This window comes from Lonchura striata, chromosome 3, assembly GCF_046129695.1.
Source record: "Lonchura striata isolate bLonStr1 chromosome 3, bLonStr1.mat, whole genome shotgun sequence".
Classification (NCBI taxonomy): Eukaryota; Metazoa; Chordata; class Aves; order Passeriformes; family Estrildidae; genus Lonchura; species Lonchura striata.
In genome coordinates, this window is record NC_134605.1 from 13,698,025 (window position 1) to 13,725,871 (window position 27,847).

At 40.7% G+C, this 27,847-nt stretch overlaps 1 protein-coding gene across 3 annotated transcripts in view; it reads left to right on the forward strand.

Moving 5' to 3' along the window:
* EML4 (EMAP like 4) overlaps positions 1–27,847 on the forward strand; it is a 145,425-nt gene that overhangs the window by 37,153 nt on the left and 80,425 nt on the right. The window contains exon 1 of one of the 3 annotated variants that reach the window (XM_077781903.1): positions 21,968–22,096. The exons of the other annotated variants lie outside the window; for them this stretch is intronic. Within the exon in view, the coding sequence (XP_077638029.1) occupies positions 22,030–22,096 (67 nt within the window). The 5' untranslated portion in view covers positions 21,968–22,029. Of the gene's footprint in view, positions 1–21,967; positions 22,097–27,847 lie in introns of those variants that run through there. 3 annotated transcript variants of the gene reach the window in all.

Genomic DNA, 27,847 nt, shown 5'->3' on the forward strand with positions numbered 1-27,847 from the left:
TTGCAAATGTCTAGATTGAAATGATGCTGGTGTGTATTTGGGCTGATAGGGCAATGCTAGGCATATAATAATTTAAGTAGTCACCTTTTCCTTGTGATCAAAAGAAGTGGGTCATTTAACAGCGTATGTACAAGGAGAAAAATGTACTCTGGGGCACTGAGAATGTGACACATTGTTCTGCTACTTGTTGTGATGCATTGGGTCTTGGTGCTAAGGCACACAAAGGACAATGCTAAGGAAATGCTTTATATATACTCCATATTGGGAATTCTTGACATTTTTGTTAATAGTTCTGTGTTTACAAGACTTGAAAAGCACTTTAGAGCCCTTCCCAGTTTGTGACCATGTCAGTACAAAACTTAGCTTTAATAAAAGACTTAGTGGACAGTTCTGAAGTGGCTGGAGTTTGTCATGTCCAGTAGTGCTCAACAGGAAGGTCTCTGCTCAATTTACCTGTTCAGGATCCTTGTCTGCTGGCATTCCATGTGTCAAGATGTAAAATGTTCTTGAGTAAAATTAAAAATAAACTGCTTGTGGGTTGAATTCGATATTTGGAGGAACAGCATCTTTTTTATCATATATTTCAGCTGGAAGGTGAGAATGGGAGAGAGGGAGGATAGCCTTGGCCATGCTAGGCTGACCTGTGTGATGAGTCTAGAAGTAGCAAGAACCATTTTGTCCCCACTTTTTGAAATTTTTTATTTAATATACCTGTGGTCTGAGGCACAGATATAAGGAAACTAATGCCTGGTTTTTATGAATTCACATGGTGGATGCCTATCTCTTTACTGTCGGGCTTCTGGAAAATGTCGTTTCTCCTTTACTTGCATAATAAATTTTTTAAAATTTGGGAAGTGATAATTTATTACTTAGCTATAAACTTTGTGCTTTAATAAGAATAATATGCTTGCCTTTTACAAATGCTTTGATGTTTTTGACTATTACATCCCATGATGTAACCTTTCAGTTGAAAATCTTCAACTTCCAAAAACCCACCAGGTGAGGCAGGAATAGGAAGAGAGAGTATTTTAAAGTGAAACCATACTTTTTTCTTGTACTTAAAAGTATATATAATACACATAAAAATGTGCATATATTATATATATATACATAGATACATGCAAGTGTATATATTTATTTTAAAATTTAAATATATATGTGACTTTCTTGCCAGCTTACTTCAGTAACAATTAAGAATGCTTTTTATGTTAAACCATTTTTATAAAATATGGAGAGAAGCACCATTAGGGTTGTCTCTAGCTTGGAGGAAGCCATGGTAGGGAGCAGAGGTGCTGTGTCTGACAATGAACAGGGAAGAAGGAAACACCACCATCAAACACAAGGTGCTGTTTGTTTCACCAGGTTGTTGTAGTGCCAGCAGTCAAATCTGCTTCAATTTTAATAATAGTGTTTGTGTTGAGGCTAAATAGTGAGAGGTCCTGCTCCTTTTTCAGTTTTATTCTTGATTTCTAGGAAGGAGAATGGGAGAACTCCTAGAATAGTTTTTATGTCTTAATATATTATTAGTGTCAGAAGTATTTTCTAGAAGGATTTTTCTGTGTTATCACCACAGCCCTAAATGGAAGTTGCTTAGAATGAGTGTTAAACTGAAATGCTACACAGGGTCATGAAAGATAGGCAAAGCTAGCATAATGCTTTGGGTTGCTGTTCAGACACTGATGATGCTCTTGAAAAAGCTCCTTTTTCTGTGCCTTCAGGGAATGATTTTTGGATTTAAACATCCTGTCTCTTCAGGTTGTTTGGGTAGTGCTTGCACAAGGAGGAGAGAATCGATGCTTTGTGCATGAGGAAACTCTCTGTTTAACATAGCCAAAGACTATTATGTGCCAAATACAGAAAAGCAAAAGACTGACTGCTCTCAATTATTGAGGGCTTATGTATTTAAAAAGGGGGAAGGTGAATACAAGGAAAGAAAAAAATCTTGTGGGTTTTTTTTTTTTTTTTTTCCCCAGTCCTGACCGATCTAATCTGTGTTGCATATGTAATTTGTGGAAAGGAAATAATCCTAATGGGCTGTTGGGTCATCGGTTTATGGGCCTGGCTCCAGGAAACCTCAGAGGGAATAATTTAGTTAAAACGATGACACTAATGAGGCTGAGAGAGAGATGCTCAGCTGTTGCACTAATGGGTTGGTGACTATTGTCAATGCTGGCTCCCAAGTCCATGGAGTGGGGGCTTCCACTTGGCTTTCTTTGGGGGCACATGAGAGCTCTGGCTGGGCTTTCTTTTTGTCTGGACTGGCTGTGTTTGCCAGGAGCAAGGACCTGTGCATCCCCCAGGGCTCAGGCTGGAAGGCAGAGGGTCCTCACTGAGGTTTCTGGATTTGAGGTGGTGCTCTTCGAAACTCCGTTTCCTTAATTCTGTCTGCCAAATCCATCAGTTGAAGGATGCTCCATTATGTTAGTGGAAGAAATGGAGGGAGGAAGAAGAAAATGGAGCTGGCTTAGGTTCAGTTTTAGATGTCGCCATACTTGAACAGTAGTGGTAATAAATTCCATATTTAGCCCCTTGCATCTAAAGAAAACATTTTATATATTGGTTTTCTGTGAAAGCTTTCAGAGTATCAAGTGAATTTCTCTTCCTACTTCTATGTTAAAACTAACAGCTTTTTTCAGGATGAGTTTTTTGGGAGCAAGGGGGCTGGGGTTTGTGTACTTATCACATTTGCTTTTGCCTACATACAGAATTAACTTATCTTAGTATATTTTTAAAGCTGGTTTATAGCAGATAGAACATACTGACATGCTGTCCAAAATAGCCACATATTCCTTTGAAGAAAGAAAGGGAAGGACAAAGTTCTTGCTAGCAGGTCTAACTGCCAGTCAGAGAAGGCTACTTTTTTCAAAGGCAATTACTCCAAAACGTTATAGGTTATGGCAGGCTGAACCTGTGTTTAGAAAAAAAGACAAGAAAGGCTGCAGAAAGGGGGGTGGGGCAAAGATGGCTGGTTTGCCAGAATAGTGTCATGCTTTCAAGCAAAGGGAGAGACTTGAGGTATGACGCATGCAAAGTCATATGTAAATTTGCTGAAAACAAATTATTTTGGCCATACATATGATTGCCATTGGAGTATCAGAGATATTCTATTGAGGTTTTAATGCCTGCTTTACCCAGAATTTTAAAGCAACTAACAGCATATATTCATATCCTAACAATTTAATGATTGAAAATATATTTAAAATGGTACTGCATTCTGTATTACACCCAGTGCAGGAAGCCTTGCAAACTCGAGAAGAGAACAAAAGGCATCATGAGGCATTTCTAATCAAAGAAATGCAAAAGATATGTGCATTTTGTTGGTATTCCAGGAGAGTAAACAAACCAAAGGATGTTGCCTTGAGATTGGAGTTCGCTTTCCAACATTAGTTTGTGTCTGTGAGCTCTTTTACATTGTGTGAGCCTGTTTTTCAGTGGAGTAAGCTGGAGAAAATTGCAGATTAATTTTGAAAATTTATTTGAGTTTGAAATGCAAACCTTAATAAACATTTCTGTTTATTATTTTAGCACTGAGATTTTTAGCCGTGGGGAACTTCTTGTCAAAATGCTTAGTGCATACCTTGTAATGGAAATTGTGGGAGACTGAATAGAACAGAAATAGACACAGCGTTTATCTGATAGTTCAACACAAAGTAAATATTGAGATTTGTTTCTTCTCTTGTAATGGACTATTAAAGTACAGCTGATTTGGGAATGGAGGGCTGAAGGGGACAATTTCCCCAAATAGTCTTGTAAAAAAGAAAAATTTAAATCTAGATGGGCCTGTTACTCCCATTCCCCATGTGTTCTAACACATCCAAAGCCTTTATAAAATGACAAAGTGTGAATAAAGCATAGTGTGCCCTAGGGAGGCAGCAGAGCAGTTCAGAGACATTTTTTCTACCTCTCTGTTATAGCAGGAAATGTGATAAATGTAAATGCCTGGCTGAGTGGAGGGACACACCATACCTGAGCTACAAAAGTCCCACCCAGGAAAATTTCACTCAAGCAGTAGTGAATATAGAAATGAGGTGCTGTGCAGACCCTGCTGAAGCTTGTTTTCAAGTTTATTGAAATACAGCTTGCCAGCCCAGATGGACTAATACCTCAAGCTTTGGGGCAGTGGGAGTCCTTCCATCAGCTTGTATTTCCCTCTCTCCCCTTTCTTTTCCTGAGATCCATCCTGCCTTACAAAAACATACCTACAGAACTCTTGTTGCTTTCTGCTCCTAATTGCTAAGCTAGAAGATCCCAAGTGCTTTACCTTCCCTTATAAAACAGATTTTTTTTTTTTTTCTGTGCTTTGTTTTCTAAGTTGTCTTGTCTGCACCTGTTTCAGGTAAACTGGTTTTGGGAAAGGCAGGTGGTTTTGTTTTCTTTTGCTTTTGATTTGGTAGCCACAACTATATGTATAAAACTACGAGTAGTGGTTTGCCAACACCTTATATAATTGATCATTCTGGTTTACTGTTGAAAATTGGCATTTATTGTGTGTGTGTGTAGAAGTAATGCAAAGCATCAGTCTCAAACAGCAGTTGATGCTCTGATGGCTTCCTTCTCTCCCTCATCTCCTGTTACTTTGCAGAAGTTACTATTCAGAGTTGCCTTTCACTTCATGTGTTTAAATTTTGTTGTACTAGTGTTGCTCCAACTAGCCCAGAGGATTGTCCAGCTTCTGAGAGATGCCTTTGGGAACAGCTAATTCTCCAAACTTTGGTCTCCCAGGAGTCATTATTGTATACCTGCTTTTTTTAATGGCTATTTATGTAGCTTACACATAGCCCTGATGTTACAAAACCTAAGGAACACACATCTTCTCTTTGTTTGGATATCTTTTCTCTCTGTTGCCTGTCTTTAAACCAGTGTTTCATCCATCTTTAAAATGTTATATGTCTATACCTTAAATACTACTGTTATTGCATCAATTCTTGCTTTAATTCTGGATTAAGTTCACTGTTGTAAGATCTTTGGTTCCTTTTTTGAGGAATAAATTACTCCTGTAAACTGAAATTTGCCTTGTCTTCATTTCACTGCTTAAATGCATTTCTCTGATGCCTTTTGTTCAGATCTTGTCTTATCAAGGTCATGCTTTTGCACTTGTAGCATCAAGGCTGATCTTCCTTTGCTCCCAAATGACTCCCTTTCCCCCTCCCTCTTGTGGTGATTTTTGGCATCTGTCACAGTTGTGAGTGACAATTATTTCAGTATTGTGGAACGGAGATTATCCAGATCCCCTTATTTCTTTATTTTTTGTCTCCACATTGTATGTGGCAATAACCATTACCCTCTCCTCATTTTCAGTGGGTCATTTTGTTTTCTTTAGAGAAATGGAAAGCAAAACATTTTCTTTGGTGTTTGTTCCAGGTTGTTTTTTTTTTTCCCTAAAAGATCTCTTACACCTCAGTGTGTAGTAGCTGTCTTTCTCCCCCTGCTTTGAAGCTGCAATGCATAGGAACAGCAATGCCCCAAGATTTCTTCTGGATGGTTCAGCTCAGGCAGGCTCCCAGTTGGTTTTACTCTACTGTTAGCACCCTGTAACTCTAAAATGTGCTTTTCTTTCTTAAGCTTTTGTTTAGTTACGGAAAGAAAAAGGTTTCCAGCTTATTTTTAGCATCACGGGTCAGGTTTTTATTCATCCAGGTAGTTTGGGTTCCTCTACAGATTCGTTCCTTAGCTTGGAAAAGAAACTGAATAGTTTCTGCCAGACTGTTTGACTGCGTCTCTGGGAAGTGGCCAGGAATGGTCTGGGTTGGGTTGTGATTGCTTGAGCTGCTGGTCATCTCTCTTGTCCAACAGCAGGAGATGACTGGGACATCATCCCTGCTGACCTGTGGCTGATCATGACCCTGATCCAAGGAATCATTCAGCTCTTATGTCTGTGCCACTGCTATCATTCATGTTTGTTTGGGTTTTTCAAAAAATAGAACATGTCAGTTTCTCAGGAGTTCACCCTTCCCATTTTATGGGAGAGAAATCCATGGACCACAGGTGTAAACCTCTGTAGGACCTCAGCTGACAGTATTTCTCTTCCTTTCTTTCTTTCTTTTCCCTCACCCACTACTCTAACCTTGCAATTTTGGCCTTTGTGTGTGAGTATTGGGCACCTCTCAAAGGTTATGTTTCTCTTAGCCTACTTCTTGTGTTTCATAATGTGGCAGAGATTTGTTTTCTTGCAAGGCCAATGCTTTTCCTTTTGAGTCTCCGAATTGTCAGCTGTGGTAGGACACTGGTGCTAGCATGTGGAAAACAATGCATCATGCAAGAGAAATGTGTGGCCAAATTATTTGTATGTGTGTGTTTATGAAAAACAACCTTTTCTGCAGGAGACTGTTACTTCAGGACTGAAGACTGCGTGGGAGAGCTGAAATTGCTGGAAACATGTTTATAGGGGAAATTCTGGCAGGTTTTTAACTGCCATACGAGGAATGTGGCTGTCTGAAAACAAGAATTTGTATGATTCTTTTTCCAGATGTGATCCCTTTACCTTTAATTGAAATTTTAGGATATGATAAGGCTTAGGAATGGAAAGACTGATATAAAGTGTCTGATGACACCAATTATGGACTCAGGTTGTTTTCTAATTCCATGTACACAGCAATGTGTCTGCTTGAAGATGCTTGTGCTCTATAGGCAAGTGTTCATTGTTCCTCCTGTGAAAGTGGGATGTGAATGGTGATGTGAAACTGTGTAAGCTGTGGATGGTTCCTCCCTCTAAAAGAGTGATGATGGATGTTAATGGTGATGTGAAACTATGAAACCTTTGAATGGCTAAATTTTAATTGTATGTCTGGATCTGCTGCATATATTGTTGTACTGTTGAGATTGCTCCTTTTATTTAATTGCCCAGACCCTCTTCTGTGCTTGCTGGGGTTTTGTGGCTTTGTTCTGTGTGTTTGCTTTCTTTTTCCCCTTTCCTCTTGCCTTTTTCCCTACTATTTTCCCTTTTTCTTCCCCCTCTATTTTCTGTTTGTTTGATTGGGTCCTGTTTATTTGTTTGTTTTTTTGGCTTTACTTAAGCTCCAGAAGGGGAAGACGTTATCAGGTCTGCTGGTTATGGGTGTGTAGAGGAGGGTGTGTAGAGGGTGGAGGATTTTTGGTTTTGTTTGCTTGTTTGGTTTTTTGGTTTGTTTGTTTGCTTGCTTTTATTCTGGTGAGTTAATGGTGAGGAGAAATGGGCAGAGGGAAAGCATTAGCAAGTAGTGATGCCTGGCAAGGGTGGAATATATTTGAAATAACTGGTTGTGATTTATGTTGTTTAGTTTTCAATGAGAAGGAAGAGGAAGTGGGACACATCCTGTCTAACAATTTCTTTTAATGCTCCACGATTTATCTTTGCAGCATGTGCAGTAAGGCTGTTCAGATTATTTTCTATGTGAAAAATGTCCAGCTGTTCAGACTTCTGCCTAATGTTGTCTGTAGACTTTAGTATTCAAGTGGCCCCAGGTATATTGTTGCTGTTGCTTCCTTAACAGGTGAGCATGTTTTTAATGTTATCTCCCCATGTTAGAATCTCAAAAGTTTTGAACCCCAAAGGAACTCATTAATAAATACAATTTTGTCATCTCACTTGACACAGCAATTCCTTTCCTTTAGGTCACTGAACAGGTGTGGCCCATGTTGTATCTGAGTTGAATTTTGCAGTAATCACCTCCTATTTTGCTGCTGCTTTGTCCTTTGTGACCCCCAGTGAGCTGCTCTGAGGGGCCAGGTCAGTGCCTGGTTCTGTTTACATACAGATAAATCAATCTTTAAGGCCACTTTTGGTCCTCTGTGTAGGTGAGATTTTTTTGGCTTATATCACTAAGGAGCCTGCTCAACCCCACAAGCAGGTCATTTTTAAGGTGAATTCATGTTGAGATCTAGGGAGTTTTGTAATCAGGTCCAGTTTTGTCAAGAAAGGGAGCCTTTAACCTTTATTTGGAGAAGTGCAAATCTTGTTGAGTTCTATTATTTGCCACTTGACAAAAGAAGGATTACTTGCCTGATTTTTCAACTGTTTTTAGACAAAGGAAGAGAGAAAAACAAGAAATAAGGATTTGAAATAAATATTTTTAATCTTTGCTGTTCCAGGGGTAGGTTTCACTTTTGTCAAGGTCCTTTGGGAGAGTGAAATGAAGTGTAAATTTTAAATCTGTTTTTTTCAGTCTTTTTGATGTGCAGGTGGGACTAGAAAAATCCTTGTTGCGAAAAATCGTGGACTAAGATTACTTGTTTCTAGGCAGAAATACTAGGAGAAATTTCCTAGATTAAAAGTAAAAAAAATGTTCTTTCATGTAATGGCCTCTTTTAGCATAGTGAGAGCCTGAAAACAGTTCCTGTCATCAAAAATTAATGGTTTAAATAGACAAGAAAAGCAAAAACAGGATGAAAGGAAATAAAGGTATTTTGTTGGCCATCTGTTCTCCCCTCTTTGCTAACATCCCCTAAATTTTATTTCCTGCCTGGTCCTTAGTGTCAAACATGCCAATGTGGCACCTTCTCTATTCCCAGACCTGTGGAATGAGCATCTTTGTGCATATTGTCAAAGAGGAGTATCCAGTTTTAATGTCATTTTCTAAATTCCTGGAGGAATTTGGAAAGAGACCCTTTGTGCAAGGAATTTGTGGCTTTCCCTTCCATGGGGACAGGAGGTTTCCCAGGAGGTTGTCCTTGCCTTGGAGACACCATGGGGCTGCTGTGTTGCTCATGTCTGGCACAGAGCTGGAAGCAGCTCTTGTCTTGTTTTGGCAGGAGAATCAGTGCAGCCAAGGGTGCCTTGGGGGCCTTGGTCAGTGGGAGCTTTGGGAAATGAAACACTGGCTGAAGGAAGGAAATCCATCCCATCACTAGGAGGGTTTGCAGGGTGGTCTGTGTTCATGTGGTTTGTGTGTTGGCTTTCACTTTGTGTGTCTGAAATCCTATTGTAGGCATCTGATTTCAGCATGGCTAATAAATTGTTACCTTGGTGCATTTTCCAGTGGATTGGAAAATTGACTCTTATTTTGGAAAAAAAAAAAAACCCATGAGTTTATTTTCTTTGATATGCTTTACTTCTTTGTTTTCAATATCTACAAAGGAGTTGCAAAAATGTAATGGGCACAAAACTTCAGCTTACCTCTAGAAGAATGAATAGAAGCAAAAAATACGCTGTCTTGTCTGGCTTAAACTGGAACTTTAGGAATTTTGCATTGGTAATTCAGACGTGGATTTGCTGTCATTGTGCAGCCCCTCCTAAATGTGCTGGGAATAATCCAGCAATGTCAGCAATGCCTAGAGCAAGGTATTTGGTTATTTTTTTATGAACCTAAAATTGTGCTAATCTTTGTGAAGGTTGGAAAGGCAAACTCATAATTCTTTTTTATCACCTGTGTGTTTTGAAGTGTCTTTGGTACTGCACATGCCCATGTATATATCACTCCAGATTATTTGTCAGAATTGCACATGCTTCAGTCCTTTCTGATACGGCCACTTGCAATTCAGACAGGTTAAACAGAAAAGAGTTTTAAAGGCTTTCTGCTTAATGCTCCAATGCAATTAAATCCTGGCTTTGTTTGTAGAAGATAGGATCAGCATGCATTGGAACAATTGATATGGCCCATAAAAATAAGAGGCTTTTGTTCATTTTTGTCATGAATTTTCAAGTAAGCCAAAGTGAAGTGAATATTACCAAGAGATGCATATCCAGGAATTGAATCTCCTGGTAGAGGAGGCTTTGTACAGCTCCAGATGTGTTGGTGGGTTGTTTTGGTTTGGGGTCTTTTGGTTTTTGTCTTTGTTTTTTTTTTAACATCATCAGCTCTACTGCTAATGGATATTATTTCATTGGGGATATTTTAACAGTTTGGTATTCTTTAAGGCCATGCTTGATGAAGCTGTGAAGTACAAGGAAGATAATTTGTGTGTTTGTTTAGCAAAACTGGAAATTTTGAAGCCCTCAAAGTTGCAAAAGGAAAAAGCATGGAGATCAGACATATGTGTGTGGGATGTATCCTGAATTAACTGACACAAGGTCAAAAAAACTGCCCTTTTCCCAGGAAGTTGGGTTCTGATGTTGTCTTCAGAACAAGTTGGTTCAGTTTAAACCAAGATTGTTAATTTAACCTGGCACTGTCTGGCTGCCCTGTTCAAACTACATCTCTGTGAACAGATCCTGTTAACCTAGTGGCTCTGCACAGCAGACAGCCTCACTCACCTAGGGGAGGCTTTGCTCTGTTTCAGCTACACCAAATATTGAAATATACTTTTGCATTTGTAGAATAAACTCCTACCACGGCCTCTCAATAGGAGGCTGAGATTCCTCCCCTACTCCTTCTCTTTTAACAACAGATAATTTCAAAAGCAAATCTAGTACTGTACTCTAAAGCAGGTTCTTTTTCTGTAATTCAATTAAGTCAGCATACTACTGGATTTGTCATCTTTATGAATTTATTAAACTTTTCTTTTTCTTCTAGAAAAACAGTATGGGAAATCAAAGTACTTTAATAATTTGCAAAAGCAGTATTTTAAACAGATGGTGTAACAATATTAATAACTATTCTTTTTACAAAAGTAGCTCTGATACTCGGTCACTGGGAACATGATGCCTTATATGAAACAGTGAAAGCATAATTTAATATTTAATATAGCCCAGGTTGTCCAAATACAGGTATAGGTTGGATATTAGGAAAAAATCTTTCACCAAAAGAATAATAAAGTGCTGGAATTGTCTTCCCAGGGAGGTGGTAGAATCACCTTCTCTGGATGTGTTTAAAAAAAGACTGGACATGGTACTTGGTGCTATAGTCTAAGGAGTCTAAGGAGTCTGAGGTGTCAGGGCATAGGTTGGTCTTGATGATCAAGTTGAGGTCTCTTCCAACCTCATTATTCTGTGATTCTGTGAAATGCTGTCAGGGTGTGTTTTTGATAAAATGTTGTTTTTCTAAATACTTTTGTAGCTTACTACTGTAATCACTTGTTGAAATTTGCCATGTTATGTTAAATTGTATCAGAGCATAAAGTATAATAGTCTGGAGGTGAGTCCTGGTTCCCTTTTCAGTCAGCTGGAGCTTCTGCCAGGTTTTTAGCCCGTCCCTCACCTCACTTACAAGGTGATCTGTGTTCAGAGCTGTGCCCCTCTTCCTCCCAGTGCACAGCTGCCAGCCAGGCTCCTCCCTGCTAAATTGTGCAGTAGGATCTAAAACTTTCTTACCAAATCAAATCTTCCAATAGTGAATCCAGTTTGAACTGCTAATTTGCTAATGATCTAAATGAAACTCCTGACTCAGAGGTTTGTGCCAAGTACATGATATTTCCACACTTAATCCTTTTAGTGGAGAGTGGTACCTTGCAAGCAGTTATCTGCAAGTGTTTTCTGGCCTGTTTTCAGGAATGGTCAGCTCCATTCCCACAGCCACTGTCTGATCCCGTCTTTGCAGGAGAGTGGACCTGTGCTGGAAAGCCACTCTGCTGTCCCCACCTGCATCAGGGTGCCCTACACCACATACGTGTGCATGGGGTACAGGCAGCCCAAGGTATTGCTTTGAGTTGTGTTCTTGTGGGCTGGAGAGCTTCCTGGAAATAAACAGCTCTTTAACATTTAAACATTGTGGCGACTATAGATTAATGCTATTTTTATTTTTTAAAAAGTAATTTATTTAAGCAGAGTAAGTGCCTCTCATACATTGATGTTTGCATGTGATGTCCTTGCTCAGCAGTCTCAGACGTAGCAGAATTGCAGACCACTTTGTGTGGCTCTTCAGGTGGGTGATTAAGGTTGGATTCCAGACTCAGCTCACTGTTTGCTAGTACATTCCTTCCGATGTTCCTTCCTATCTTGCCTAAGAATAACAAATGGTTTATAAATGAGAAAAGGAAGGAGACAATGCAAATAAGCCATGCTCTCTCCAGTCCTTTTTAATGCCACAGATCTGATTTCATCAGTGAAAGCAGTAAGATGCTTCCTCCAAATTATTGGTTAATTTAATTCTCTTCTTTCCACTTCTCTCCGTGTCCCTCCAATGCACATATCCTCTATGGGCTTTGAGGATGCTGCAAGAACAAACTTGATTTCATCTGATTGCAGGTATGCTTGAAAACCTGTAATTTGCCTTAATGGAAGGTAGTGCTGACCTCTTGATAGCAATGAAGCAGATAAAATCATTTTCCTGATTACCCATCAAATGAGTTACTTATTAAGTCAAGAAATTCTCCTCTAGTGAGACAAAATGAGTGATTTGAGTTCTGTCAATAGCTTAGCAAAGAAAAGCTGTTAATCTTCTGAGGTATAAATCTTCTGTTAAGAAAAATCTTGAAAGATATGAAGTATAGTCATTTGCAGTCCTCAACTGCTCTCTTAACTTTGTTTTAAAGAAGCTGGGAGGAGCTTCCTCCTTGTGAGCCGCCTTGCAGGGTGACAGACCTTCAACAAGGTGGTTTTAAGGGTTAGTTCTGTAATACAGATGTGTTTATGCAAGTTTGTTATATGTCTGATCTATGAAAATGTGGGAAAGCTGCAAAAGTGACTTGCAACAATTCATTAATTCCTGTAGTTTGTGTAGTAAAATTTTACACTTTTTTGCATAGGGTGTGAGAGAATATTGAGCAATTTGACAGAATAGTGAAAAATTGTCTGATGGGGAAGAGCATACTTCAAATCTGTTACATTGCCAGTGGGATGCATCCTCAAATGATGGCTAGAGAAACATACAACATTTAGTGAAAACTTCAGGAATGAGGACTGGAGTTTTCTTAGTATTTAAGCCCATCTTCTCATCGCTGTCTAATATTATTCCTTTTGTTCTGATGTCGTTCAGTATAATTTGGTAGTGCATGCTTTCCTGTAGAAGCCTTCATTTGTGTTGGAAAAACCCTGAGAAACAAACAACCCAACAAATCAGCACATATTCATGCTGTAGGTACAGGCCATGGAGAAATAGAATAAAATGTCCAGCATTGCAGGTTTGGTATTTTCAAGCAGATTTTCCTGCGGGCTGTGTTATGATACTAAGTCACTAGCAGTTAGTTGAAGGAAATAGCTGAGTCTTCCTGTTTATAGAGGTAGCAGGCAAAAACATTGCTACTAAATAGAACTTACACAGAAATTGTAGCAGTGTCTGGTGCTCAGTGTCCTATAAGCTTCTGTGGTAATTACAGACCTGCTGATAAATAAGTCACTCTTACTGTTTATCTTCTTATCTTGTTTTGACTAAAACTTCTTGAACACTCAATAAATTCTTTTGGCCTGTGGACAGAAAAAAAAAAAGAGGAATGTGTGTTTTTTTGGGAACTTGTATATTAGACTGAATAATTCACTGGTCAGATGTAACCTCTGGTGTGAATGATTTGAAAAAAAAAAAATCTGTTAACTACTCTAGATCATTTTACTAAGGTTTGGACATCATTTATATCTCAAGACTGTCTTGAGGTCAGGTTTACTTTAAAAATTTGGAATATTAGAGAGCATCATAGACTGTAAATGTAATGATGCTTTATTATGTCCATAATTTAAAATCTGTATAATCATGTGCATTTAAGAGTTCAGTAATTCTCCATTTGATTTTGTTGAGTGCTTTAAACATGGTGCAAGCTGATATGAGAGGAAGTATTTGTAGTCCATTTCATAGCTTATATTTCAAATGGAAATTGTATGTTCAGAAGTTAGTGTTAAAGAAACACACACAATCCCCGAAAGTTGGATTAAAAGAAGCTATGTGTAAAGGTGTTTGTTGGGTTTCTGCCTAAAAATCTTGTGCTTGTTAATCCCCTATAAGGAAAGACTAGGTAATTTGGGATTGTTCAGCATGGAAATGAGAAATTTTTGGGGTGACATAATTGTAATCTTCCAGTAACCAAAGGGAGCCTACAGGAACAATGGAGAAGGACTTTTTACAAAAGCCAGTAGTGACAGGACAAGGGAAATGCATTCAAACTGAGAGTAGGTATAGATTCAGTAGTAGGAAGAAATATTTTGCTGTGAGAGTGGTGAGGCACTGGCACAGGTTGCCCAGAGAAGCTGGGGGTGTCCCATCCCTAGAAGTGTCCAAGACCAGGTTGGATGGAGCTCTGAGGAACCGGGTCTAGTGGAAGGTGTCCCTGCCCATGGCAGGGTGTGGAACTAAATTCACTTTTAATTCCCTTTGAACCCAGGCCATTCTGTGGTTCATTGTGTGAACCTGCATGTTAGCAGCTAGTTACATGAATACTGTGAATTTCAAACTCTTGAATATTAAAAGAAAGCAAATGCTTCTGTAATCTGTATTTAAAAAAGTCACAAAAATATTTTTTAATTCCTTTAGTTTCCTTTGTAGGCAAATATATAGTGTATTCCTTATCCTGATGTGAGCTAAGAGCAGCCAGTACTGTTGTCTTTTGCTAGCAAAGTTGCTTTTAGTTGTAGCCCTATGACCCCTAGTATTCTATTCGCTTAGCTCATGAACTTATCCTTCTCAAGGAATAGATGAGTAAACTCTTCCTTTGAGGCTTTAAAACTTGTGATTTCAGTGTGTTCTAGATTGTTCTCTTGGTTTTCAGCTCTTATTACATGACAGTAACTAGGCAGATCTGGAGTACAGGGGTTTCCTGTGGTGAAGTAAGGACGTAGTGAGCTTGATCATTTGTAGGGGCTAGTGGTTCCACAGTGTGTGGAAATGCCTCTTAGGTAATATGATATCATCAAACTCCTGCTGCTTCTGACCTTTAGTCAGTCTCTAAATCTTTGGTAAGCTGGATTCTTGAAAAATACAGCTGCATTTCTTAAAACCATCAAGGACCTTCTCCATTTTCTGTTGTGTGGTGTTTTTCCGCTGTAGACTGGTGTGTCCTTGTTTTGGCACAGCTGTTTAGTCTGTCAGATCCTTTAGACCTCTACTGCACATCACAGCTCCTTCTCTCTCTTTCTCCCTCTTTGAAATTAGTCTGTTTGCTCCTTGCTTTGACCTTTAGCTGTCATAACAAGATTGGTGATCCAGAGGAAGAAATTATTTTTTTTTACCTATTGAATGTTTATTTTCTGGCAATACCAACACACTTCTGTAGTCAAGAGTTGACCTTGGTCTCAACTCCTGTGAAAGAGCTACCAGTGAAAATGGTGGGGTGCCATTACTCTTGTTTCTTACTGTCCTTTGGTTACTCTCCAGAGAGAGAGGCTGGCAAAGGTGTCAGTTGTGCCAGGCTTTTTTTAATTCTACTATTCCTACAGGAAGGAAAATGCCCATATGTTAATGTCCATAGAGTTAACAGACTTTCAAGTAAGCATGACTTCTAGTCTGGCAGATTTTATTTTTAACTTAGTTGAAAGGTCTCTTTTGACTTCTGTGTGTGGATCAATGTGATTCCTTCTAAAGACAACTTTTTATCAAGCAGTTTGTGGAAGTAGCATGGCTTGTTCTTTGCATTTTATATTCACCAAGTTTTAGGATAATGAGAATGCTACTGAAAAGCAAGAGAAGTAAACAGGAACTTCCACACTTGCGTTTTTGAAAAAACATAAATGTGTATTTCGTGTGTTTTTCCAGCAGCATAGGTCGTAAACCCTGCCTTGGGATTTCATAATAGCTCAATCCTACATTTGTAAATAAAACATGATGTGTATTAGTGTGACCCATTTTCCTTAAGAGTACAAAAATCTTGCTGTCAACTAAATTTAAAGGAATGACATGGATATAAAGCTGTTCCTACAGATTCCCTTTAAATCACTTTGTTTGGTAGTCTGTGCCATCAGAAGAGTAATTAATTTATGGGCTGTACAGCTGCTATATATAATATGCCAAAACTGTGTGGCTGTAAATGATCTTTTGATAAGGTCAGACTCTGAAGTGGAGTAATAGCTTAAGGTCTGACACCTACATCCCATTTGCATGTACTAGGTAGCATTTAAATAAGAGATGCTGTGAGATCACAAATGGAGATGATCACCCCACTCCTCGGATGGAAAATTCGGGTTATGCTGGCTATGCAGAAATCTGGAAGCCAAAGCTGTTCCTATCGGTGTAGATGAAGCCAGACTGGCACCTGTGAGGTTTGTCCCTCATCTCCATGGCTTGCCATATGTCTGAGCCACCCTTTGGGATGGGCTGGGGTGATGGCAGTGCAGTCATATGTCACCCCAGTGCACAGCTGAGCTGGTCACCCACAGTGCAAGTCCTGTTCTGGGCATCCTTAATCAGAACTAGTGTCATGGGAAGGATTGTGCTTTTTGGTCGGGGCTTTTTCATTAATGCTTTTCGACCTCCTTAGCACTTCAGAGTGGATAGTAAATGAGAAACTTGTTGATCTCTGTCATAGTGTGCTCTTTCAAATTCTCTTGTTTTTTTAACTCCTTGTTTATTTTTTGCTACTTTTACAATAAGTAAAAATAGTCACAATTGCAGCAACATGTTAATGGAAACAGCCAGCATCTGGAGATGTTTTCACCTGCAAGAATGACATTTAATAATTTTCTGAAAGGATATGCAACTCTTAAGCAGTGTTGTATTTCTGGAATTAGATATTTTATTTTGTAAGTGCTTTATTGGAAAACAGTTTATAGATGATCTCTGCACTGCTGTTTCCCCAATTCTGCATGGCAAAAGGAATATTTATCTTTCTGTTGGCATAAGCTAAATTATTAGATAGCAGTCATTTCACCATAGCTTGTCCATAACCATAGCTTTGATGTAACTAAGACGACCAGTTAGTTGTTATTATTAATAAAACTTTTGCTGATCACTTTCAGAGAATGGAAATGAGTCATATAAAAGAACCTTGTACAATTTACCTGTACTTTAAAAAATGCCACTTATGCAAATCTTGTGTGTTTGAAGCTCAGCTCTTGATCAGAGATAAAACTGTGATTATCTCCACAAAGATACAGACTGTATTCTAACAAGGATGCTACTCTTCAGACTCTTCGTTTCCTCATGGACACGGTTGTACATTTTCATGGGCCACTACCTAGGTTGTGTGGTCTGTACTGTGGTCTGGAACTTACGGCCAACACGAATTTTCAGGAGAAAAACCTTTTTGTGCCTGTGTTTTAGATTTAACACTTTTTTCATCTTGTCTGCTGGATAGGCAGGCAGCTGCAAGCAGTCTGCTGTGCAAGTGCTCCAGGCAGGCAGCGGAAGGCAGCTGTGGTTTGGTGTTATGCTCAGGGAAATACCAGCCTTACACATTGCCACCCTTCCTACACTCCACATCAGCCCGCTGCCACCTCCGTGTACAGCTGCTGCTGCAGCAAACCCCCCTGACAAAAATAGGCATTCCTGTGGTTATTCTTAAAATAGGCATTTGCATTTGGAGGGCTCTGTGTTGTTTGCAGGTTTTCTTTTTCAAAACAGGCAATGTGTTTTGAAACAGGACAACAAATATAAAATAAATTTTCCCATTCAGATCACTTTCCTGGGCTGGTTGATCTAGGTTTAGTATGGTTTAGTTTCAGGCTGGATATGGTTTAGTTGTGGAGGACAGCCTTAGAACAAAGTTTAAGATCCAGCGTACACCTCTTGTTCCTTGTGTTTTCTTCGTGCTCATTTGAGAAAAATGCCATAGGATGAAGGAGGCCAGTTAAATCTGGGAAAGGGTGATAAGGAAGGGCCTCAGGCACTGCTGTGTGCTCTCTGCAGCATGCTGCCCTCGCACTGCTTGCCTGGGAACTTCACTGTCTTCTGTATCAGCTCTTATTTTTCTCGGTTTTCTGGCAATGAAGCGTGATTTACAAATGTAGCTGTTTCACAATCTCCTTAAGTCATCCACGGGCAGAGCTGCTGTTGACAGACACTATTCCCACCACTCTTTCCAGAGGGTGCTGCCACCTCCCTGCTGCTGCAGCATGGCTCATTGTGCCATACACCATATGACTGGCCTGGGGAGTTTCCCTGTTTTCATGTTCTTGAATTAAGTTTCATGCTGTTCAATCTCCTGGTGTGCTTCCTTGTGCAGCCCCACGAGCTGTGTTGGCAGGAGCAGGATGAGAATGGGAAGGATGCAGGAGAAGGGCAGGGATACTTATTTTAGCAGTAATGCTGCTGTATGCCAACGCTAAGTGACCTTAATCCTAGTCAAAGGTCCTGCTTTTCATCACTCTTAGAATTAATGCTTCATAGATTGGAACCTTATTAGGGTTTATTGCAGTGCCTGGAGTGAAGAAGAGTGAGCAGATGCTGCCACATCTCACAGGTGTTAGTGGGAGCACCGAGTCCTGCTAGATCATCCTTGTCCTTTTTAGCTCACTAACCAGGCTCTGAAAACCTCACAAGTACTGCTGGAAACACTTGATGCAATGAGCATCCTTAAAAAAGTGTGTCTTGTAAAACTGTTTAATTACTTTGTCTCACCTGATGAGATGGTTTTGGTCTTTTGTGTTTTCTAGGTGATAGCAGAATAACATGAATTTAAAAACAAACTGAAATAAAATTTTTCCTCCTAAAGATAAAGCAATAAAAGGCTTTAGGAATTGGGTGGTTATTAAATAAATTACTTTTATTCTCTCTTTTCTGTGGGGTAAAGCTAATGAAGGCAGCTGCTGAAGGGTGATACTGTTTGGCAGTGAGGTTAATTGCCAACTGAAACATTGCTGCAGTTCCTTTTCAGAAAGAAGAAAGCAAAATGATTGAAGGATCATTTCCTAGTGGAAGTATGGTTGATTTCCTATATATGAGGAAACAAAATTAACTAGTGCTGCCCTCTTGCAGTTCAACAGCAAGACAAGCATTAAACTAATGTCACTACAGTTACCACTTTGTGATGTTTAGGTACAATTACAGGTTTTATGAATAAAAGGTAGATAGGGAGAGTTTCCAGTAATCTCCTGGATGGAATATAACACTGTGATTGTCTCATGGAGCAACTCTTGGGTCTGAAATATACTAAATCTGAAGGAAATTAAGAAACCCTATTTCTGTGAAAACCAATTTCCAAATTTCATATGGTAGGTGCTTTCTTAGGAGCAATATCACTTGCCAAGGAAGCCAATTAGATAATCTTCCTCTCTCTCTTTTTTTTTTTTTTTTTTTTTTTTTCCCTTTATTTCAGTACTAAAGATATCCTGAGCACCAGTGTCTGTTCTGCAGCTGAGGACACCTCTGATTTACTCAGTTCTGGGTGACTGGAAGTTAATTTTTGAGAAGGCACTCACAGGGACCTGCTTTGTCCTGCTCTTCACATGCAAGTGGTGACTCTGAAGTGTTCATGCCTTCCTATAGTTGTCTTCAAAAGGAGGAGCCATTTGCTCCCCCCTCTGAAGAAAAGGCACATTGGAGTGCTTTTTGACTCCTGAAAATCTGAAGTATGTCTAAAGTCATTCCTTATGTACAGTCATAAACTGGTGCTGCTGCAGTCTTTGAGACGTTCATGGTTCTGAACAACACCAGATGTGTGGTGTTCCTAAACATATGTATGTTTGGAATAAACAAGCAATGAACTAATCTGCACTTGTACAGTGTACAGAGCTCCATTCCTGGTCTTTTACAGGCTTTTTTTTTGTTTTGTTTTGTTTTGTTAGATTGAAGAGTGTCTGTTAGTTTTTTTTCATGGTGCAGCAATGCACTTTTCACTGCTAATAATCTGAGTTGTTTTCTTAAGCAAATACTTACATTGTGTAAGTGTTTTATTTTGGTATATGCCGTATTTTAATTTTTTTTTCATTATTTGTGCCTATCTAAAATACTTAAAAATAGTATTTCCTCATCACCCACCATTCATATTAAGTAACAGCAGGCAAGAGGGACCTGAGGTGGTGCTTAGGCTTGAAAAGTGTAGAGATAACTGTTGAAAATAGGTGGCTTAGAAGGACAGGTATGATAGAAGGGCCAGAGATAGAGTGAAAAATCCTTATGAGGAGGTAAGGTGTTATCGTGAAAGATTTAAAGGCAATTTGAGGAATTTGATCAAGTCTTCAGCTGAGCAGGGAACAGGAGATGGGTGGGTTGAGAGTCTTTCTTCCATTTTTCCGGGTGAGCTGTATACACTGGGCCTTCTGAAATCTTATTTCAAAAGCTAGAGTTCCAAGGATCAGATCATGCTGATGGTGTTCTGACATTAGCATTGGTTCCTTCTGCCTCATCCTGTATGCTTTTTTTTGATGGAGCAGACACTAAGCTCTCCAGAAATAGCAGTGTTTTATACTCATTTTGCAGTAAGAGAGCCTAACCTTTTTAATATGATGTGATGTACTCACCTCAAAATTTATATATTCTGAAAGAAATGTATTGGTGTAAACTACAGTAGATGCTTTTTGCCAGTGGCATGTAATGTGTCATTGTTCAGAGCACTAATGGCCACTTAAGATTGCAAATCAAGCCTCTTTCTGCTCTTGGCACTGATCTAACCAGTACATACAATGTCTGTTTGGCCTCATGGGGCATTCTGTCTGTCATTTCTTCCAAGGCTTCATAGTTGTATTGGGAAGTATGCTGAATTTGAAAGGATACCAAAGTGTGTGTGTTAAATTAATCTGTCTGCCCAACCCACCCAAGATAAGACTCAGTGTTTCGTCTTGCAATTAAGATTGTTTAATGACTTGATGCAACATAGGGGATGGGACAGTTGGATGAACCCCAATGCCACAGCTGTGTGTTGAGGCCCGTGGCTGCATTAGGGTCCTTCATTGTGTGCCCTTGCCTTTTATGCATTATCATCTTCCACCAGGCAGTTTCCTAGTCCTATCCCCTTTATTAATCACAGTAGTTGTCTGGCTGACTTCATGCTGCAGAGCTGTGTTCAGCTGACTGCCATCTCTTTTTTTAGATCACTGCAGAGGTCGATTCCTCCAGTCGATCAGGAGCTGCTGAAAAAGAAATATACTACTGTAGTTATGTAGATTGTTAATCCTGGGGAAAACACAAAACCAATTGTGTGCTGTCCTAATTATATGTGTTCTTATGAACATATTAACCTTATCATCAGCTGTTTCTAATGGTGGAAAAAAAGTGCTGCCCCTCCTTTTTTTTTTGAATGGAGACACCGACTTCCCCTCCCCCCTTTTTTTACTATCCCACTGTTGTCGGGAAATCTAAACTTTAATCCAGAGTTATTTAATATGCCTGCAAATCTTGAAAATAATAAACTATTTCAAGTATGATAGAAGAGTCAAAATACACGCAGTACAATATTCACAAATAGTTTTGTTTTGACATTTATCTTGCTGTAGTCGTCCTGCCAATTGGCTTCAGGCACGGCTACCAAAAGAATGAACACATGTTGCATTCATTAGTTCTCATCTGGCTGTACTTCGTCTTGCAAGACAGACAAAATCATGATCACATTAAATAGATTGTAATGCATTTGTAATACGAGTTCCCTTCTGCTGAACAGCATGATAGCTTTGCAAAGCTGCTGCTTTTAAGCCATGATATTTTGCTTAGTTTTCATAGAATGGATATGAGTATATTGCCAGTGATGTCATTGCTTTTTCGTCTCGAAACGATGTCATGTGAAAAATATTCCAATATAACACTGAGCGAACTGCTGCCCCCTTCTTCCCCCCGGTGTGAACTCCGCTCCTGTCACTCCTCGTGTCGCGCTGGTCGCGCTGTGGCTGACGATAGATAAATGTGTGCCGTCTCTGACCGACAGAAGCTCTTTGAGACAATATGGCTTATCCGCATCTGCCGCGGGCATTGTTGGTCAGTGCCGGTGGTTCGTGATGCCCCGAGGGCGGAAGGTGGATGCCCGTGGGCTGTGCCCGTGCGGCGCGCTGCCCCCGGGGCGGGAGGTCGGTGGGCTCCCGATTGCGGCGGTGCCGGGTGGGGAGGGTGCAGGAGCCTGCCCGTGTGCAGCAGCTGCCGCTCTCCGCTCCGGAGCGGCTCGGCGGGCTCCTCGACCCTCCCGTGTGCAGCAGCTGCCGCTCTCCGCTCCGGAGCGGCTCGGCGGGCTCCTGGTCCTGCCGAGCAGGCCCGGGCGGCCGCGGCCCCCGGCCGGAGCCGCCGCGACCGCGTGGCCGCCGCCTGCGGGCGGCCCCTCCCCGGCCCGCCCCCGCTGCGGGGCAGGGGGACGGGCGGCGGGACCGGCGGCGCTCGGTGGCCGGGGCTGGGTGCCCGCCAGCCGGGCCGGGGCTCGGGAGCTGTCGCTGAGGCGCGGCGGGGCCGGCTCAGCGCGGGGATGGAGGAAGGCTTGTCCTGCCTGGCCGCCGCCTGCGACCCCTCGGCGCTCGCCGCCTTCTGCACGGGTAAAGTACCGCCCGGGAGGGCTCGCTCGGGGCGATCCCCGGCGCTCCCCGCTCCGCGTTTCCCAGCCCTGCGGGGCAGGAAGGAAAGCCTGGCAGCGCCCCGGGCCAGGCTGTGCCCTGCGAGGTGTGAGAGCGGCTCCGCGCCCCCTCAGCAGCCCGCAAGGTGTGCCCGCCCGGGGGCTGCGGGGCTCGCTGCCGTGCGGCGTCCGCACCGGGAGACACTGACAAGAGAACGACGAGTAAATAAAATCGGGAAGCGTGTGCATAGCGCAGGAGGCGACAGGGCGATAACGACGAGGCTGATGCCGGCTGGGCAGGAGGCGCGGAGCAGCGTGGGGCTGAGGCTGGGACAGGGCAGAGTTTGGTGCGAGGGACCTTCCGCAGCCCCGTGGAAGGGCGGCTCTGGCGTGTCCAGCCTTTCCTTGGGACCTCTCGGCTGGAGCCCTCCGAGGGAAGAGCCGGAGGAAACCCGCTCAGGCAGGCGGCAGTAAAGGCTCGTTCAGCGTGGGGAGAGCAGAACTGCGCCTGCTGCAGCTTTCTCTGCCTGGGGAGCCTGTCTTTGCCCTTCAGAACTAAGGGCTTTTTCCCGTTCTCCCTTTATTTTTACCAGTGTCATAGTAAAAATGAAATATTTCAGTGCATATTTAACAGCTGCTCTCAGAACAGCCTCTCTAGAGTGCGAATTAGGTAACTTGTAGAGTTCTGACTGTAACTACCAGAACTATATGGTCTTAAATACGCCAACCAACCAAATAACCCAAACCAAGAAATCCTATAGAGATAAAGCATGTTCCTCTTGTACACCGAGTGGAATTGCTTTACTGCGAATGAAACAGACATCAACGAGCACCCGTTCTTTGTTTGCTGATTCATGCTGTGCAATTTGGATACAAACGCAGCATCTTGCATGTGAAACGTACGGCTGAAAATACGATGGTCTACAGAAAAGTTTTCTTAAAAAAAAAAAAAAAAAAAAGCAAGTGCTTAATGCATATGGGCGTTTAGTGGAAGAAAGGAATGGCCTTTGCTATAGCGTACTTCGTTAAAGTGAGCAATGTGCACTGTACTTCATCTGCTTCAGAATTCAAAGCATTCGGTTTAGAATTCAAGATGTTGCAACCCTCAAGAAAGAGGGGAGGGTAAATTGGAAATGTTGGCATCTTAAGTGCTTTATGTGATTTTTTTTTTTTTTTTGCAGGCTTGCAAGGGTTTTTACTGTAGAGAAGAAAAGCTAATGTTTAGCTGTTTGTCTTCAGAACAAAATTCAAAAGAACAGCATTTTTTATGGCTATAGCTTGGGCCTTTGTTACCAATATGTAGAGGTTTATGTGACCAACATTTCCACTGACTGTAATGGCTTTTAACAGGAGTTTCTGTGATTGTCTGTACAGAATGTGTCTCAAACTTTAGCTTGAGGCATATCTTGAAGTTCCAAAGGGAGTGGGACATAATGGACTTACCTTTGAGATTTGTATTGAAATCCAACAAAATAAGATGCAAGAAATGCATTATTTTCTGAATGCATATGTTCTATTCTAACTTTTTTTCTGTGTCTTAGGAAATTATTTTTTCTAAAATCTTTATAAAAGACTAAGCATTGTGCTATACAAGAGTTGGCATTTTTAATTAAAAGAAAATGTGGCTTTGGATAGTCTTAGCAGGGTAGTGTGTTGATTTAAAATTTGATTCTTGCTTGTACAGTTAAACCTAATACACCTTTATATCGGGTTTTTCAATGATGGTGTGTTGGCTTTTGTGTAAAGTTAGAGTGATAAGAAACTGGTATGATGGACAATCAACAAGTGCTTTGTTCCTGTGAAATTTCTAACTTCAGCCTTGAGGGCTTTTAGCAACTTTGCACTAGTAACAAGTATGGAAATGCCTGAGATTAAATTATAGAAAGTATCTTTTTTTCTTCTTTTTGTTGGGCTATACATGCTCATTCTTGCTTTATTTAATGGAGCTTTAGGCTTTATACTAGCAGTAGGGTTTTTCAGGTGAGGGTTTTGGGTATAGCTTTTTTTTTTTTTTTTTAATATGCATCCTATAGTGATATGCTTTTCCACAGGAACTTTTCTACCTTTAATTGTGACTTGTTTTGTGTACAAGTGTCATTGTATGTACTTCTAATCATCCATTTCTTGCCAAAGCTAAGAATTACTTCCTAATTCAGCATTAAACAACTAGCATTTCCTTTTAACATATGGGGTACAAGTGCTGATAGTCAGGCAGCTTAATCAAATTTTTTCAAAAGTTTGTCTGGTGTCAGTAGGAAAGACTTTTTTTTTCCTTTTTCTAATTAGCCTTTTATAATTAAAGCTAAGGCAAAGACATGTCCCTTAGGAAGAGCTTAGCTATCATATTGGATATCGGCTGGAATTTATCTCAGACAGTACAGATCAGGAGAGAAATTTTCAGCTTGACCAAGGAAAATATTTACCTGCCAACAAATCTTCAGTTGACATGCATCTAGATTAAATATTCGCCTCCAGTGACATTTGCCATTGAAATTGGTATTTTTAAATGGACAAAAAAAACCCCCAAACTTCAACATCCTAGTATTTTTAAGCTTGATTGCTTTCAGACTGTTGATCTGTATGTATTTGTCTTTAATGTTAAGACTTGTAGAGAGTTTGCTTAGGGTTTTTTCGTAGTGGAGTTTGGCCAGTTTCTGGAGACACTGATGGCAATGGTGGGGTTCTGTCAGTGTCTCTGTAGGTTTTTCTGGGGGTGACACTGAGTCTGCCTTGGGCTTGGTGCCTCTGGCAAGGGGTTGTCACTGTGCTGTGGAGGGCACCTTGACTGGCAGTGGCTTTGCCACCTGCCTTGCTGGCAGGCAGTGGCAGTGGCTGGCACATACTGCTGTTTCTGCTGCCTTGCTTCTCTGCACAGGTGCTGGTGCAAAAGTATTTAATTTGAATTAGTATCTGACATAAGGGACTGTGCTGTAGGTATTTGGGTGTTACAAGAGCCTTTTTCTTGTGCATGCAGTGCTATGTGTGCACACATAATATTTCAAATACTAGAGGTTTATAATAGAGGTTGGGAGGGGTTTTCATCTCACGGTATTTAGAAGCCCAGTACCGTGCCTCAATAGAAGTCTCTTTTCTTTCTCTTCATAGTTACCTTTTAAAACTGTAGTATCATTTTTGGGTAACATTTTTTCTGTTTTGCCAGTTAAGATCTCTAGCTGGCTCCCAGCAGTTCTAGGACCATGTTATTAGTCATCAGAAGGGGGTTGAGAGGATAATAGTGACTTGTGCAGGGTAATGGTTAGCTTTTTTAGCAGTTGCAGAGTGTAATTGCAAGTTGGAGTAGCTGCAAGCCACACTTGGAAGTTGCTGAAGTATCGAAATTGGTGAAATGTCAGAGGTGGAGTTGACGCAGCAAACTTGTCATTAAAGGTCAGCTAGAAAGGTTCAGACCACAAACACTTTCTCAGCGCTAAGCCTTTGCTCTCAAATTTTGAGTAATGACCCAATTAAAAAAGTATCTTTAAGAGCCCTACGTTACACCCCTGCTTGACACAGAGAAGTAAGTTCAGCAGGAAAGAGGTAGCATTGGAAACTTCCCTCTTGCAGCAGACTTCTTCAACCTGCTCCTTCTGCATGGAGCCAAAGCAGCTTTGAGAGCAGAACTTGGAAAAAAATACAGCAAAAGTGCTGGACATGCAGCTCCTGCCCTGTGAGCAGGGAAGAAGGAATAACCAGACATGACAGCCATTAGTCGCAGCTCTTCATCGCGTGTTGAGAATATGCCCTTGTGCATCATAAAGAGAGGATTTAGACCTGTCTTCTTGCTTTGCTCTCTCTTCTTTTTTGTACTTTATATAGTCTAAAAATGGATGAATTTGTTGGGGTTTGCCCTTGTTTGCCTCTGAAGTTCTTCAGAAGCATTTAAAATCGTGGTAATATCCACAGTCTAATTTCTGATACCTATGAAATGCATCAAAGGGAGTGTTCACTTCCCTGAGAACCTGGTTTAAGATGACCCTTCGGGTTTTTGCAGGATTTAACTTATTTGGGAAATAAATGCCACAATATCTTGAGCATTAAGGTATTTTTTGAGATTGCTTTTTTTTCTGGATGATATAGGTAAAAAAATCAGAGCTTCAAGTGTCACCCTGAGTGGTTTGCACTGGTGGTGTGCAGTTTCTGTGCTGGGTTATGCTGTGTGTGTGGTGGCAGAGTGGCTCCAAGGGCTGTTGGGCAGGGGTTTGGCCAGAGCTGACCAGTGACCTGATCCAATGGAAAACTAACTGGGAGTGGAAAAAGTTTTCTATCAGGTAGCCACCAAAAATTATGTCCTGAAGCAGATACTGGGGCAGAAAAAGCAGCCTGATCCTTCAAGGAAAATGATCCCTTTTAGCAGGAACACACAGTTTGACTGGCTTAAGAACAAATGAAACCATGCCCAGAACAGTACTACAGACTGAATCAATACTAAAATTAGAACAATCTGTTGTTTGTATTTTTGATTTGATCTTAATGTAAAGAAACAAACTCAGTGTCTCCCAGTGTTCTGCTTGCTTTCAGCTTCAGAGTCTTGAATGATTATTTATGAACAACATTGAACTGAAGAAAACATCTAATGGCTTTCACTGAAGAAATTTTCTAATTACCCATCTTCAGAATATTCAATGTATTCCTGCAGTCAAGGAGACCTTTGGGCATGTAATGAAATTAAAAACTGCTGAGAAGAAAAAAAATTTACAAACTTCTTTTCTTTAAAGGATGCAGTTCAAACTGTTAAAAATATCACTCTGCATGTAGTATAAATAATTCTAACTGTTTTGTTAGAATTTTGTTTAGTGTGGGGCAGAGCTTTGCTCCTGGCCCTGCTGTGTCAGGGTCACTTGTCCTTACTGCTTTTCTGGGAAGTCTTCCCCAGCTCCCCTAGATATACATGTTGCGTGTCACGGAGCGCTCTGGCATGAGAACTTTATCCTGTGAACTTGCAGGCTGCAAGAATGGTCACACCTAGTTAGAGTGTGGGCTTGCACGGGAGTTGCAGAGGGCTAAGTGAAGGCGGAAACTTGGAGCATGTTGACACAGTAGGTTAGTAAATGTGGATTAGTAGGTTAAACAAGCTGGCATTTAGTCTTGAGTAAGAGCAGTGTGCTTGTGCAGTTACAGCATGGAAGCTGTGATGCTGTTAACTCTCTCTTGGGCTTGTTCCTTGCTGATTTATGTGGCCATACCCCACGTTGCAGACCAAAAGCCGTATTTTGTTAAAGTCATCAAATAAAATTATTGGAAAGGTTAGAAGATGCTGAAAAGTTGTAATTTTGTTCCTCTTTATGTATTCTGTTGTGGTGGGAGGAATATTATTTCATGCATGAAGGATCCTGTTATTTTGGTTGGCAGTGTTAGGTGGAAATAGTATCCTCCTGGATGGTTCTTTTATATGTATAAATAGCTGAATTAGCATAGCTAATGCTTAGTAAGTGTATGTGGAATTAATTAGGTCTAAAACATAAGCATTTAGTGGAATAAACCAGATAATTCAGTGGTTTAAGATAATAGCTGTTTTCAGAGTAACTATTATCTTTTCGGCTTTAGATTGTTCCCTCCACAGTTATCAAGCAAATACAGATCTCCAGGGTTTAAAAAAGAGAATGAAACTGAATTGCAAACACTGGAGACCTATAATATGTAGCTTTTTCCAGAGTACTTTTCACTTTATGAGTTGGAGTGTACTAGTAAAAAATCTGTTAACTTTATTTCTGTGGGTTCAGGCAGGCCTAACCTA